Source organism: Megalops cyprinoides, chromosome 25, assembly GCF_013368585.1.
Source record: "Megalops cyprinoides isolate fMegCyp1 chromosome 25, fMegCyp1.pri, whole genome shotgun sequence".
Classification (NCBI taxonomy): domain Eukaryota; kingdom Metazoa; phylum Chordata; class Actinopteri; order Elopiformes; family Megalopidae; genus Megalops; species Megalops cyprinoides.
In genome coordinates, this window is record NC_050607.1 from 3,229,352 (window position 1) to 3,242,792 (window position 13,441).

A 13,441-nucleotide genomic window follows, 5' to 3' on the forward strand; every position below is an offset into this window, starting at 1 on the left:
AGCAGCCTCTTTGCCTTTCTTCAAAGTGTCTGCTAACTGCGCTGAGAGAGTCCCCTGTATGTGTTGACAAACAGTCTTGAAACTGTGAATTCCCGCCATTGCTTTGTGGGAAGAAAACCGGAATTTAGCCTGCTCTGTATAATGATGAATGAGGAAAGGAGTTGTCTTGGGGATGACCTTTGTGCCAGAGATGTGTGTTTATTCGGTCTGTGTGATGGTGGAGGAGAGGCTGATGGAGAAAGTGACTGCTGTGAGAGAAGCATCTCCGGGTCCGTCTGAAGTTATCTCCCGCCACCTGTAATCACGCTGCCTGTACCCCATCATCCTGTGCGCCTGCTGTAATCAGCACCAGCCCTCCTGCTCCTCCCGCCTTCACGCCATCTCCCTCCTGTTATTGGGATTTGGCCGGGCTCTCTGGATATTGGGTATGTGGAGACATGCTGTCAATCTGCTGCTCATATCACGGTCCTGTTTGTCAGTTCTTGAAGGTCATGGAGGTCATGCCTTTCCATAAACGCGAGCTGCGGTGCTCGGCTCGGCGGGAGTGCGCTCCCTCGGGGGGTGTGTTTGGCTTTACATTGTTGCGCTTGTTTGTGCGGTTTCAGAGGCCTGAGTGCCTGACATACGCCAGAATATACAGCAGCAAACAGGCCCCAACAGCACAGAAGCTGATCCGCCCGGTTACAGACAGGAAGGTATTCTCTGAGGGTGCTGGGGGTTTGTTTAACCAGAAAGGAAAGCTGGTGCGGGCTGTACCAGCTAATCATTCATAAATCCATGGACCGTTTGCAAGGCCTGACAGAACTCTTTCCCTGGGGTTTTGCTCAGTAAATTTTGCTTAGACTTGTCCAAGATGGTTTAAAGTTTAATTTTAAGCTCCAGTTAGATATCCGGGTTAAATGGTAATTTTACACTGGTTGCCAGGAGTTTTCTCCGAAAGGGATCATTATTATTATGTTATTGTGCAACCTACAGAGAAGGCAGTTCAGCCCTCCCTGCAAGTTGCGGCACCTTGCTCCCCTCCATGACCGGTAGAGCCATTTTCTACCTGTTTAACATCACCAATTGAGACAAAATACTTTGAGTAAAAATGGCAGTCCCATTTTATTGTGTGCAGGGCTGCTGTATTTGAGTATGTAATTAAAAGGATTTGCCAGTGAAGTAATACATTTTGAAAGATTTGCACTGAGGACAGAATTCTGAATCAACAGCAAATCATTGAGTGAACAAGAGCAAGAGGACTTTCTCCTCCTCTGCCCTGGAATTTAGACAGAGATTTCTTTCCTTATGAATGAGCTGTGTGTGATTAGAACTATCCCAATCATTGATGACCTGTCTGGCAGCAGTGACTCTTTTTGTTTGCTAATAATGTAGATATCCTTTAAAAATGTAGGTGTCAACCCAATGGCCAACCCGAGAGAAGATTGGAACTTGTTATTTTTGGATCGGCTGTATTATTTGAGCTTTCGCAGGTGAATACTTTATCTTGCACCAGAATGTCTTTCATGCTAAATTTCATCAGCAGCTTCTCTTAATAGCCCCGCCCCCTCGCCGAAATGAGGCCTGAGTGTTGTGCTTGGCATTCTCGTGCACCCTACCTTGGGAGGGAAGTTTCTTTCTTTTGTGTGATTGGTTGGCTGGTAACCAATGATGGGGCTCGTGTGCACATGGAAGGCTCCAGATGGGTCCCTGTGAGTGCTGGTTGGGACGGGTTAGTAACCGGACTGGTAGTTTCTGGAGGTCACAGCAGGAACATCTTTGGTGTTGTTCCTTCTTTTTGGGAGATCCTAGCCAAATTCCATAAAGGGCCGTCCATTAGCGGTCACGCTATTTGCACTTCAAATGAATCTTTTGCCCGCCATCTGTGTTGCATGTGGTTACCACAGAGACCCATATGTGCCAAACCCAGGCAGGCACACGGCAGCGCATCAGAATGGAGTCTGTGGCTTAATTTGCCTTGATTTTTCTTGTCCACCCCTCACGGAGAGGAGAGGCGGTTCTGCACGCGTGCGGCTGTTGTTTGTTGGTGACTGAGGTGAGGGCGGCCGGCTCCTTGGCCTCGTGTGAGGATGACTCAGTGTGTGCTCTCTGCAGAGATGCATTCCAGATTGAGATGTCATATGAAAGCCTGCCTCCCCCAGATGGAGTTTACTGCAGACTTTGCTCCTGTGTTGTGTGTGTGTGTGCGTGCGTGTGTGTGTGTGTGTGTGTGTGTGTGTGTGTGTGTGTGTGTGTGTGTGTGTGTGATGTGCGCGTGTGTGTGTGTGTGTGTGTGTGTGTGTGTGTGTGTGTGCGTGCGTGCGTGTGCGTGTGCGTGTGCGTGTGCGTGCGTGCGTGCGTGCGTGTGTGCATGTGTGTGTGCGTGCGTGTGTGTGTGTGTGTGATGGTGTGCGTGTGTGTGTGTGTGTGTGATGGTGTGCGTGTGTGTGTGTGTTAGTGTGAGTGTGAGTGTGTGTGTGTGTGTGTGTGTGTGTGTGTGTGTGTGTGTGTGTATGTATTTGTGTGTGTGCGTGCGTGCGTGTGTGTGTGTGTTAGTGTGTGTGTGTGTGTGTGTGTGTGTGTGTGTGTTAGTGTGAGTGTGTGTGTGTGTGTGATGGTGTGTGTGTGTGATGGTGTGTGCGTGCGTGCGTGTGTGTGCGATGGTGTGTGATGGTGTGTGCGTGCGTGCGTGTGTGTGTGTTAGTGTGAGTGTGTGTGTGTGTGTGTGTGTGTGTGTATGTATTTGTGTGCGTGCGTGCGTGTGTGTGTGTGTTAGTGTGTGTGTGTGCGTGCGTGTGTGTGTGTGTTAGTGTGTGTGTGTGTGTGTGTGTGTGTGTGTGTTAGTGTGAGTGTGTGTGTGTGTGTGATGGTGTGTGTGTGTGATGGTGTGTGCGTGCGTGCGTGCGTGTGTGTGCGATGGTGTGTGATGGTGTGTGCGTGCGTGTGTGTGTGTTAGTGTGAGTGTGTGTGTGTGTGTGTGTGTGTGTGTGTGTGTGTGTGTGTGTGTCTTCTTTTGGAATAGAATTAAAGAAATGAGGCAGGGACAGTTTGTTCCCTGTCGCCATGCATCGGAGGCGTGCGTATTTATAGCACCTGAAAAGCTTGTCCCACTGGGCTTGCGCTTTCTCAACGCGACTGAGATTAGACATAAAACTGAAGAGAGATCTGATTGAATATTCCTTCTCTCGGTGGCTCTTCTGCTGCCGAAGCAGGATGAGGCTTGCAGAAACTGTGGCTTTGGGAGGGAGATGAAGACGTGAACATTCCCTAACATTTCAGCCAGCACCTCGTAGTAATATTCGTCATATTCATACAGACGTTGTATTTTTTGTCTTGGGAGACAATATTTTAAATATTTAAGTGAAATTTAAATTTTTTATGTTTAGGTTTAGCTATTATGGAATATAAACCATGCCTAGTACATGTGATATATGATTGCATGTTATCAGATGTGGGTAGGCCTATGGCGTTTCAGAGCTTTGAGGTTATGCCGTGCATGTGGTCTATGTTTGCTTTTCCTTCTACTCTATCCTTATATTTCCTTGTTTATTCCTTATTGCTATTGTTCTGGTCCCTGTTGGCAGTGAGTGACACTTTTCATCCCACAAAGCATAATTGACTAAAGACACGCTTAATCATACCGGATTTTAATAGCTATTGTAGGAATGGTGCTCTTTGAGGTTGTCATGGTGACAGTTCACCATGTTGCGCTCCGTGTTTGGCGGTGCCGGGTCCCGTCTAATTACCGTCAGCGGGCTGAACTGACTCGCGGCCTCTGCGCCTTTGACTCTAACGCATGTGACAGCAGATCTAAGTGCTACAAGATATTTAAGGACAAACAAAAGTTCACGGGAAGCGTGTGAGGACACGGCGTGAGGCTCCACGCTCCGCACCCTGGAACGGAAGGCCGCAGGGCAAGAGTGCCGCACGCTTCCGCACGCGTCTTTTCCCGAATTCCATTCTAATGCTTGCCTGTCATGCTCCTGTCTCCCGTCACTGCATTTCACCAGCGTTTGGAAGAATTTGGACAAACGGAAATCGTGGTTTACATGCAGATCTGCTTTCCCGTCTGAGTAATTGGCATGTGTTCCTCACGCGCTTGTTCTCCGAGGCTCCTCTGCGCGGTTAGCGTGCATCTTCCCGGAGCCGATTGCTTTTAAAACCCATTAAATGAAGTGTGCGACTCCGTGGCGTCTGAAAGGGGAGGGGAGGCCGGGCCCCAGAGCCGGCCGCGCCGCGCTTCTCTCTGCTTGTTGATGTTACACACATCGGTTTGATTTTACAAGCGTTCGGGACGGAAATAAAATGTCTCGGCCGCGGACGGAATATTTTAAGATAAGACGGGTGGAGGGATCCTCGGCGCGAGGGGTCAGTGTAACGGGGAACCTGTGGGATTTCCTGCATTAAGCTCTCTTCACTCGGAGCTGCTTATCAGTAAATAATGCCTGCAGAACACAGGGGCCGTGCTTCGGGTTCAGGCGTAAAGCAGCAGATTTGTGTTAGCCTAATGGAGGAATTAAATTTACTGCCACGGGTTTTTGCCGGATGTATTGGATGAGTGTTAGCCAGGTTTGTACTGCTGCCTTGCAGTTTACCACATGTGTGTTGGATATGCATGTAACCACAGATAAAAGCCCACAAGCAGAGATATTAAGAACAGTGGTAATTACTGTTTGTAAAACAGGGTTTACACGTTTTGGTCAGTAGAAAAACTTTACTCTGCAGGTCTTTGCTTTTGGGGTTCTTCATGATTCAGGTTGGGGGGTAATGAGAGGCAACTTGTTTATGATTAAAAAAATAAATTTAAAATTTCCAACACCTGTGACAGCTTGTACTGGAAAGTGAGAGGCAGCACCACTGCGAGCTTCACTAATTAACTGTGAGGCGCCTCCCTGTTCAGGACAGAGATGAAGAGTAATATGGTAACATGACCCAAAGCTCTCCCACCACTTTCTGCTCCGCAGTTCTTTATCCACTGTGATGTAATAATGCGGTCTGTGTGAGCGCTGGTGATGAAGGCAGCTTCATTCATGCGGAAGTGCAGGAAAGCTCCAGAATGAACATGCCTCCTCATTCTGCCTGTGTGAAGCGGCAGAAGCCCTTCAGTGGGTGTGAATGACCTGGAGAGACTGTGAATTGGAGGTGGGAGAGAATAGTGAAGGCGTGCTGCAGAGAGGTGCTTTTTTCACTTTATTTCTGTCTCACTCCCTTCCTGTCAGTGGGACTCTGCTTTTGGAGCCTCTTCATTTGCCCCCCTGGTCTCTCTTGCTCATGTCGGCACCAAAAATAGGCTACCCTTTGCTTTAGATTTCAAATATTAAACAGCGCTTGAGTGAGTGTGTTTGGTGAGGGTGAGGGGTAAGAAGTGCACACGTTGCTGTATATTCATGTAAAGAACCATGTGCCTGTCCTAGAGGTGCAGCCAGTCTGGCTGTTGATGGACTCTCAGTCACGAGCGTGCATGTGGACAGCAGAAATCTAATCACTGGCACACTGTTTTTCTCCAACTGTTCAAAATTACACAGGACCAGTAAGTGTCGCTGGGTAATATTGGCTGATATTCTAGGAGGGGTGGGGATGTTTTTTCCTCATTCCAAGCTTTTCTGTAGAAGAGATGACTAGGTTACCTACTGTAAACAGCAACGCATTTTACATCTAACTGCATGTCATTGTGGAGGATTGAGAGCTTTGATGCAAAAATAACTCAGATTCAATTTAGGCATAACTGTAATTTAGCTTTTTTTTTTTTTTTTTTTTTTAGCAAAATCAAGTTTTCTGACCTCTCACAGCCTGTTAAGGGCTGTCTGTGTTTTTCAGTAGACCTCTTGTGCATTGGCTTTTGTTAAATATCTCTTTATAAATGGTCCCCGACAGTCATTTAACCCCTTGCGTACTGTGGAATGTTGCGCTTGCCCTAAATCTTAACAGCTTGTGCATCTGTCTCACAATTTAGTCATGCATTCAGAGGAAAACAGAACGGCCACATCTGTGTGGTTTGTGAGAGTCTGGATAATAGAGGGTGGTTATCAAAACTCGTCCCCAGTGCCAGTAGCCGTCCAGCTGGAGTCCTGTACGCCGTGAACCTGAAGGAAGCATCTCCAAATGTTCGCAGATTATAACTATCATGGCAGACTCTGCCTCACTGTGCGCCGTGTGTTGGAGAGCAGTAATTAATTCAGGCATTTCATATGCAGCGCGGAGCCGTAGGAACGGGCGCAGTAATTATGAACATAGTTTTGCATATTTCAGTTCAGCATGATAAATGAATGCCAAATAGCGAGGTCTGTGTTTGAGCTTCAGGTTTTGGGGAGAATTTTTATTCTTTTTAATTCATTTTTAATCAGATTATTGTGCCTTTTTACAATGTGCTTCCCTGGAAGGTAATACTGGTGTAGAGTCACTTTAACGCGCTCTTTCTGTGGCACACTGAGAGATGGAGGCAGACACTGCTCATTAGATATTAACCCCTGCTTAATAGATTTTAAGGCAGACGAAATTCGCCCTGAAACGTGAGAGTACAGATCTCTCTTTGTGAAACAAAGCAGGGTGAACAGTCGCTCTGGGCAATATTACTGCAGCAGAGAAAATGCATAAAGTCAGCCCTCTGGTAGCCGGTGTATTTATAACTCCTCTCCCTTATCCTGCTGTCTGCAGACAACGCTCCTGGCTTTTCATTACAGCAATCATGTGCATTTAGTGAAGCCTGTGCAGGGCATGGTCGTGCCCAGCTCGCCCATGTACACACACACACACGCGCGCTCACACACACACACACACACACACACACACACACACACACATGCACACACACAGACACACATGCACACATTCACACAAACTGATGGACACACACATACAGAGTCACACTCATAGACACACACAAATGGGCACACACACACACTTCATGGCTAATGAATTAATTACAAAGCCTTTTATCTTTTCTAGCTGCAGGTTGAAGTGCTTGATAAAGAAGTTGTTCAGGTCCAGAATATAAAGCCTCACTCATCTGTTTTGAAGTTGTTTCAGTTATTGGCGGGTATAATTGGTTCAGATGTGATTGTGAATCTTTTAGAGACTATAATGTTGAGCTACACACTACAATGTGGAGAAACCGCACTGTTTCTTTGCCTCACTAGACGGAATACCAATGTCAGACTGTCACCTCAGGTTCTCTCACTGATTATTTATTCAAGTGTTTTTAAATATTATTTGCAGACCAATTGAACATCTCCGTGTTTATGTCCGTTCTGCTCAGTTCTGGATGTAATGGACCATGATAGTGCTTTTGTATTTGCTCCCTGTCTCTTTGTGTCTCCAGCTTTGGAAAGTGAGCCTCTCTCTTTGCCACAGGCCGGGAAGCGCGCGCCCGTATTGCCATATGAGTACGCAGTTTGTGTGTGTGTGTGTGTGTGTGTGCGTGTGTCTATATATGTGTGTGTGTGTGTGTGTGTGTGTATGTGTGTATGCAGTCTGTAACAGTTGGCCTCTCTCTCTTGCTGCGTTACAGGTCCAGTCTGCAGACAGGAAGGATCCGCTTGCTGGATGTGGGCAGCTGTTTCAACCCCTTCCTGAAGTTTGATGAATTCCTCACCGTGGGGATTGACATAGTGCCTGCCGTGGAGGTACACTCTCCTCTGAGGGGTTTACCTGTGGGTGCAAACCTAGAGGAAGGAGAATACTCTGACCCATAGCACTTAATGTATTCACCTGATTCCAAAATGGAGGTCAATGAGGAATCATTCGGTCCAGTATCTATAAGCTCAATCCATGAACAGTCTGGAGGCAGCGGAGGGACACAGATACCTTTAGGAGAAGCATATTTTCTGTATGTGATGAACACATCGCCTTGCATCTGTCAGAGAATTCATGAACTATATTCTTTACTGTATTTAAACAGACTGTGGCACGTGTGAGATAAAAGAAATATACATTGCGTTGTCATCATACAGTAAAACACAAGTCTAAGCATAGTCCCCTAATAGCTACACCGGCTTATATTATACCAGCATTAAAAACGGTAGAGATTAATGAAACGACCATCCTGTTTAACAGTCATATTGTCAAACAGTGGCAGAGGCTTGCGGTGGTACCTGGCCTGGGAAGTGGGCTGCTAAATCAGGCTGCTTTCGCTTCTGACGTGCTGCGAGCTCCATTAACAGATCCCCGCCGGCCGGCGGAGTGGAGCGGGAGGCCACGCGTGATAAATGGCACCGTTCACAGATCTCACAGAGAGGTTGTTCCGTGGGACCCCTCTGCGAGCCGCGCAATCAGTCACTGCGTCTCCGGCGGTGTTGCACGCGCTCGTCGGCGCTGCCCACAAGCTTCCCGCCGCGTTTCGGCCTGCGGTCGGCCGCGGAGCCCGCCGAGCGCAGCCTCCACCTGCCCCGATTCACCAGCTCCGAGCTGGGCTGCGCCAATCCATCTCTCAGCACCACCAACATAAACACAAACAGTGTGCTTTCCTGCAGAATCTGCAGCGAGTATTCAGAGGCTGTGAAGGCCAGCGATCCTCGTGTTCCACACATGGGCTAATTTGTCGGGCCGCTCCCCAGCCCCTCGGAAAGAGCTCTGAAGCCGTTTGTTTCCTTTAAGGACGGCGCAGGCTGAAACGGGTCACTGAAGTGCCGAGCCGGCTCTCTGGCTGTTGGAGAGACGCGCCCAGCTGCACCTCCCTGCTGGAAGTCTCTGCTTTCCTCTGGAGAACGGCAGGCTTTCATCCCCAGGATCCCTCAGCGCATGATGAATGGCTGGAGCTGAAGAAGCCAGGCACGAGAGAGGGTTGATTTCAGAGCAGTCTCTGGCAGGTTATCCAGCACTTCTCTCCCGGTGTCAGAGGGAAGGAGGCTGAAAAATAGGAGTCATGATCTACGCACGGTGGAAAAATCCACCTGTCAGTCACAGAGAGCCGCCAAGCAGCGCACACGAGAGCAGCTCTGCTAAAGCCATCACTGGTGAAGCGCAGTAGCAATGAGTCCCTCACTGATTCTCAGTTAGCACATTTCTCAGATATATCATCTCCCAGAAATAACACTGCACCGACCCATCTTCTCCTCTGTCTTAGAACTGACATGTTTATTGCATTGTTATGTGAAGATACATTTTGCTCCATTTGTTTATTGCATTATTAAATTTTTATACTGAACACCACAGGAACAGATCCCCCTTTACACACAAATCTTTACAAGCAGTACAGTATTCAGAAATGTCACCATTCGTTGGGGTCTGTAGAAGGCAGGCACACAAACCCTTCCCAGACTCATTTGGGGGGGGCCTTTTCTTTTTATCAACCCAGTAATGACTTGTTGTCTTTTTTTGGAAGTTATATTATTTTGGCGTAATGATACAGAACAGATCAGATTATTAAAAAGTAATCACTGTTATACATCATTGTTTCAATCTTTTAATCGATAATAAATGCATGCCCTTGAGTGGCAATGAATCGTATAAATAAAAAGGAGCACTGAAAAATGGTGGAAAATGTCTCTATACAGCGCTCTGAATAATCCATGAGCCGTTTTCCCTAATACAGCAGTAAGTGATTCTCAAGGGCCGGGTTCCTGCAAGTGTTACAGATAGATTTCAGTTAAGAGAGCATGGGCGATTGGCCCTTTGATCCATACAGGGGCTTCAGTTAATGGAGTGGGCCCTGAAGAGGGGCGGACAGCTGGAATCCCCCTCAGATGGTATCGGAGGTGGGGAGGAATCGGCCGCATTGATAAGGCTGATCATGCCATCAGTGTGTCTCCCTATGCTTTGTTTACCATGGGGGCTCTGGAGGGGCCTGCCTGTGTGATCGATGGCGGGGACGCCTGGGTCTGCGCAGAGAGAGTAATGGCCACACTGCCTCAGATGGATCAGCCGCAAACACAAATGAGGGGCCGGGATGGGCCTACCGTCTCTCTGCCGCTTTCAGCAGCCACCAATGCGTGTGCCAGCGGCCTGTCAAAAATGCATCGGTAGTGAAGATAATGATAGTGTGTGTGTGTTTCTGCGTGCATGTGCGTCTGTGTCAGGTGTGTCTGTGTAAGGTGTGTGGGCAGTGTGTGTGTGTATGTGTGTGTGTGTGTGTGTGTGTGTGTGGTTGTGGTGTGTGTGCGTGTGCGTGTGTGTGTGTGTGGTTGTGGTGTGTGTGCGTGTGTGTGCGTGTGTGTGTGTGTGTGTGTGTGTGTGTGTGTGTGCAGTGTGCGCGCATGTGTGTGTGTGTGTGGGCAGTGTGTGTGTGTATGTGTGTGTGTGTGTGTGTGTGTGTGTGTGTGGTTGTGGTGTGTGCACGTGCGTGTGTGCATGTGCTGTATGTATCTATAAATACATGAGTCCCTTGTGATGCTGTGGGGCTGGAGCTGAACCCAGTGCTGCTCTGATAAGGATCAGCAATTAAGGCTGCTCTGCAGGAGGCTCTGCATTCTCCCACGTCTCCCAGCTCGCCTCCCGGAAGCAAAGCGAGAACAGCAGCGGCGGCGCGTCTCGCGAGACCGTGAGCGAGGGAGCGCGGCGGCCGGGGAGGTCCGCGTGAGTGGGCGGTGCTCACAGTCATGTGACTCCGCGCTCCTCTGTGTCCGTTGGTCCTCCGCGCTCAAACAGGAAGCGGGACGTGAACCCTGGCGTGTTCGTTTAACGTGTTGTTGGTTCACGAGGAGCAGAGTGCGTCAGTGGAAGCGTTCCCCACACTGAGACGGGAGCACGGTGCGTGAGTCAGCGGGACTCAAGTCCTCTGTGTAGGGGTCGAGGAGGGGCGCTGATGTTCTTGCCAAAATGATGTGACCTACAGAGATAGACACTCCATCTAGTCGCAGGCATTGGCCGACACTCTGAGCCACGCTTTTTAAAACACATTTTCAGTCCAGTGTGTTTCTTTACTGCTGAAAGCTGATCTAATGCTGTCGTTTTATTTAGAATGGTGTACTTCACCCCTGAAAATAGAGGGTGATTTGTGCCCGGAGCAGCCGATGCACTGCCGGTTACTCTTCGAGGCAGTATCTTAACACGTTCAAACATGGGACAGTGTTTTAGCTGTGCGCTACACCTCCTGGGCTAATTTAAGAGAGGGCACGTTCTCTGTCACGCTTGCGCAACGCTGTGTTGCCTATATAGGAAAATGACCTCAATATTTCATGTGAGAAAAAGTGAAATTGGACTAATAGGGTGTATTTATAAACCGCCGTGACCTCTTAATGTACTGCGAAACGGTCTAAAGCGCTGTCTCCTCTCACCCCTCTCTCTCCAGAGCGTGTACAAGTGCGACTTCCTCAACCTTCAGCTGCAGCCGCCCCTGCAGCTGGAGCGGCAGGCCGTGGACACCTTCCTGCAGCAGCTGCGCAGCCCCATCGACGCCCTGCCCGCCGAGCTCTTCAACGTGGTGGTGTTCTCCCTGCTGCTGTCGTACTTCCCCTCACCCTACCAGCGCTGGATCTGCTGCAAGAAGGCCCACGAGCTGCTGACGCTGCACGGCCTGCTGCTCATCATCACGCCCGACTCCTCCCACCAGAACCGCCACGCCCCCATGATGAAGAGCTGGCGGGTGGCCGTCGAGTCGCTGGGCTTCAAGAGGTACAAGTACGTCAAGTTCTCGCACATGCACCTGATCGCCTTCCGCAAGGCCTCGCTGCAGACCTCCAGCGACCTGGTGAGCCGCAACTACCCGGAGATGCTGTACATCCCGCAGGACTTCAACGGCGCCGAGGAGGAGGAGGACGAGGAGGCGCGCGCGGAGGCGCCGGCGCCCCTGCGCTCCGAGCTGGAGGAGGAGCAGCTGGCCTGCGGCTTCCTGGAGCTCCCCGACGCGCCCTATGACTCCGACTCGGGCGAGAGCCAGAGCAGCTCCGTCCCCTTCCAGGAGCTGGAGGACCCCATCCTGCTGCAGAGCTGAGGGGGTGGGGCCAGCTGCGAAAAAGCACGCCCGTCTGCCCCAGCCGCCGCGTCACCAAACTAACCCGCTGTCCCACCCCCCCACCCCACGCTCTCCCCCTCTCCCCCTCTCCCCCTCTCCTCAGACAAAGCCGTTTGCACACAGAGAAAAAGACGTTTACACCAGTAGGATGCGTTTGCTCTCCACACTCCATGCATACTCACACAAACTCACACACCACGCGGGAGGACTTCCCAGGAAGGTGTTTGGTAGCTTAGCGCCCTTTGGGAGAGGGGACCGGTGTGCTCCTTGGTATCCGTGCTGTCATGTCATTTATCATGTGGCGTTAGCAGGAAAACCCTGTAGAAACCTTTCGAAAGACTTGCAGAAAAGGCGCTCCTTGCATAGGAGGCTGGTGAGCTTATTTCCTACCTTAAAGCCAAATACCAAGGCAGTGTGTAGGCCTCTCCTTGAGAGCCTGTAGATTGTGGATGGGGTCGGTGAACCCTTGATGAATTTTGTGCCTGCTGCCTGCTGTCAGGCGTCAGTTTTCACCGAGCGGCCCGCTCGCTTTTCGAACGAGCCGGCATCGGCCATTTTTAAGGCAACAGCACCATTTTAACCAAACCCCTTTTGGCTGACCGAGTCTCGGGAGGTTTTAAAAAAAATAAATAAATAAAATAAAGTGATGTTTGTAACGTTTTCCACTTTTTTCAGAACTGAAAAGAAAGGCAATAGTAATTAGGAGTTTTACTAATGTGAAGAAGTAACAGATCTCTTTTCCTCTCTCTCTTTGATAACAGTGAGCATATTAACTTGGTACTAGCAATGTGAGGCATTCCAGCTGCAATCCTTTCCTCCCTTCCTGGCAGGTTTGTCATGTATGTGTAGGTACAGATCATCTGAGAACAACCCATAAAGGACAGTTAAGTACAGGTATGGCCAGTTTTCAGCATCTTTGCTTTGATGTTTTGCAGAAACAGTTTGCTTCGATACAGCTTCAGAATAATATAATTGAATATTAAATATTGTGTACTTACCGTATTCATGTTAATATGAGTGCTCTGCCTCCCCATGATCAAATACTTTGGATCTTAATCTCTTCTTTCATGCAGTGATTCCTCTCAGCCAAAAGTTATTTGTCTCAAACATGTTTTTACAAATGCCTTTGTGTCGGGCTGTAAGTGTCTTGTACTTCTTTGAAATAATTTACCTCAATGAGGTTTTGCACTAATATCCTGTCTGGACTCAGTCATAGCTACTTTTGTTTTGACTGCATCTCTGCAATAGCTTGGTGTAACCTTAAAGAAGTACTGTATCTTAATATTGTGGAAAAGGTTTGTTATTGTTAACACTAGCGTTGAAATAGTTAACGTTGCACTTGTTTATTACAGTAGTTCCCTGAGTGGTTGAAATGTATGTGTATTGTATTTGTGTCTGATACTTTTGATTTTTTTTTTTTTTTTTTTAACACTCCAGGGGTGTTGGATGTAGTATTTTGGATAAAACAAAAATGGGTTCTTGTTCTGGGTAATGTGCAGTACAACGGAAAAAAATGGTCTAATGTGATTCAGTGGGTCCGCAGCAGTGGCGGTGTCCCTTTTGACATCAGTAATT

At 48.7% G+C, this 13,441-nt stretch overlaps 1 protein-coding gene across 1 annotated transcript in view; it reads left to right on the forward strand.

The window, feature by feature from the left end:
• bmt2 (base methyltransferase of 25S rRNA 2 homolog) overlaps positions 1 to 11,943 on the forward strand; it is a 32,808-nt gene extending 20,865 nt beyond the window's left edge. The window contains exons 4-5 of the mRNA XM_036520220.1: positions 7,487 to 7,601; positions 11,204 to 11,943. Coding sequence (XP_036376113.1) covers positions 7,487 to 7,601; positions 11,204 to 11,845 — 757 coding nt within the window. The 3' untranslated portion in view covers positions 11,846 to 11,943. The remainder of the gene's footprint in view (positions 1 to 7,486; positions 7,602 to 11,203) is intronic.
• The last annotated feature ends 1,498 nt before the right edge of the window (positions 11,944 to 13,441 follow it).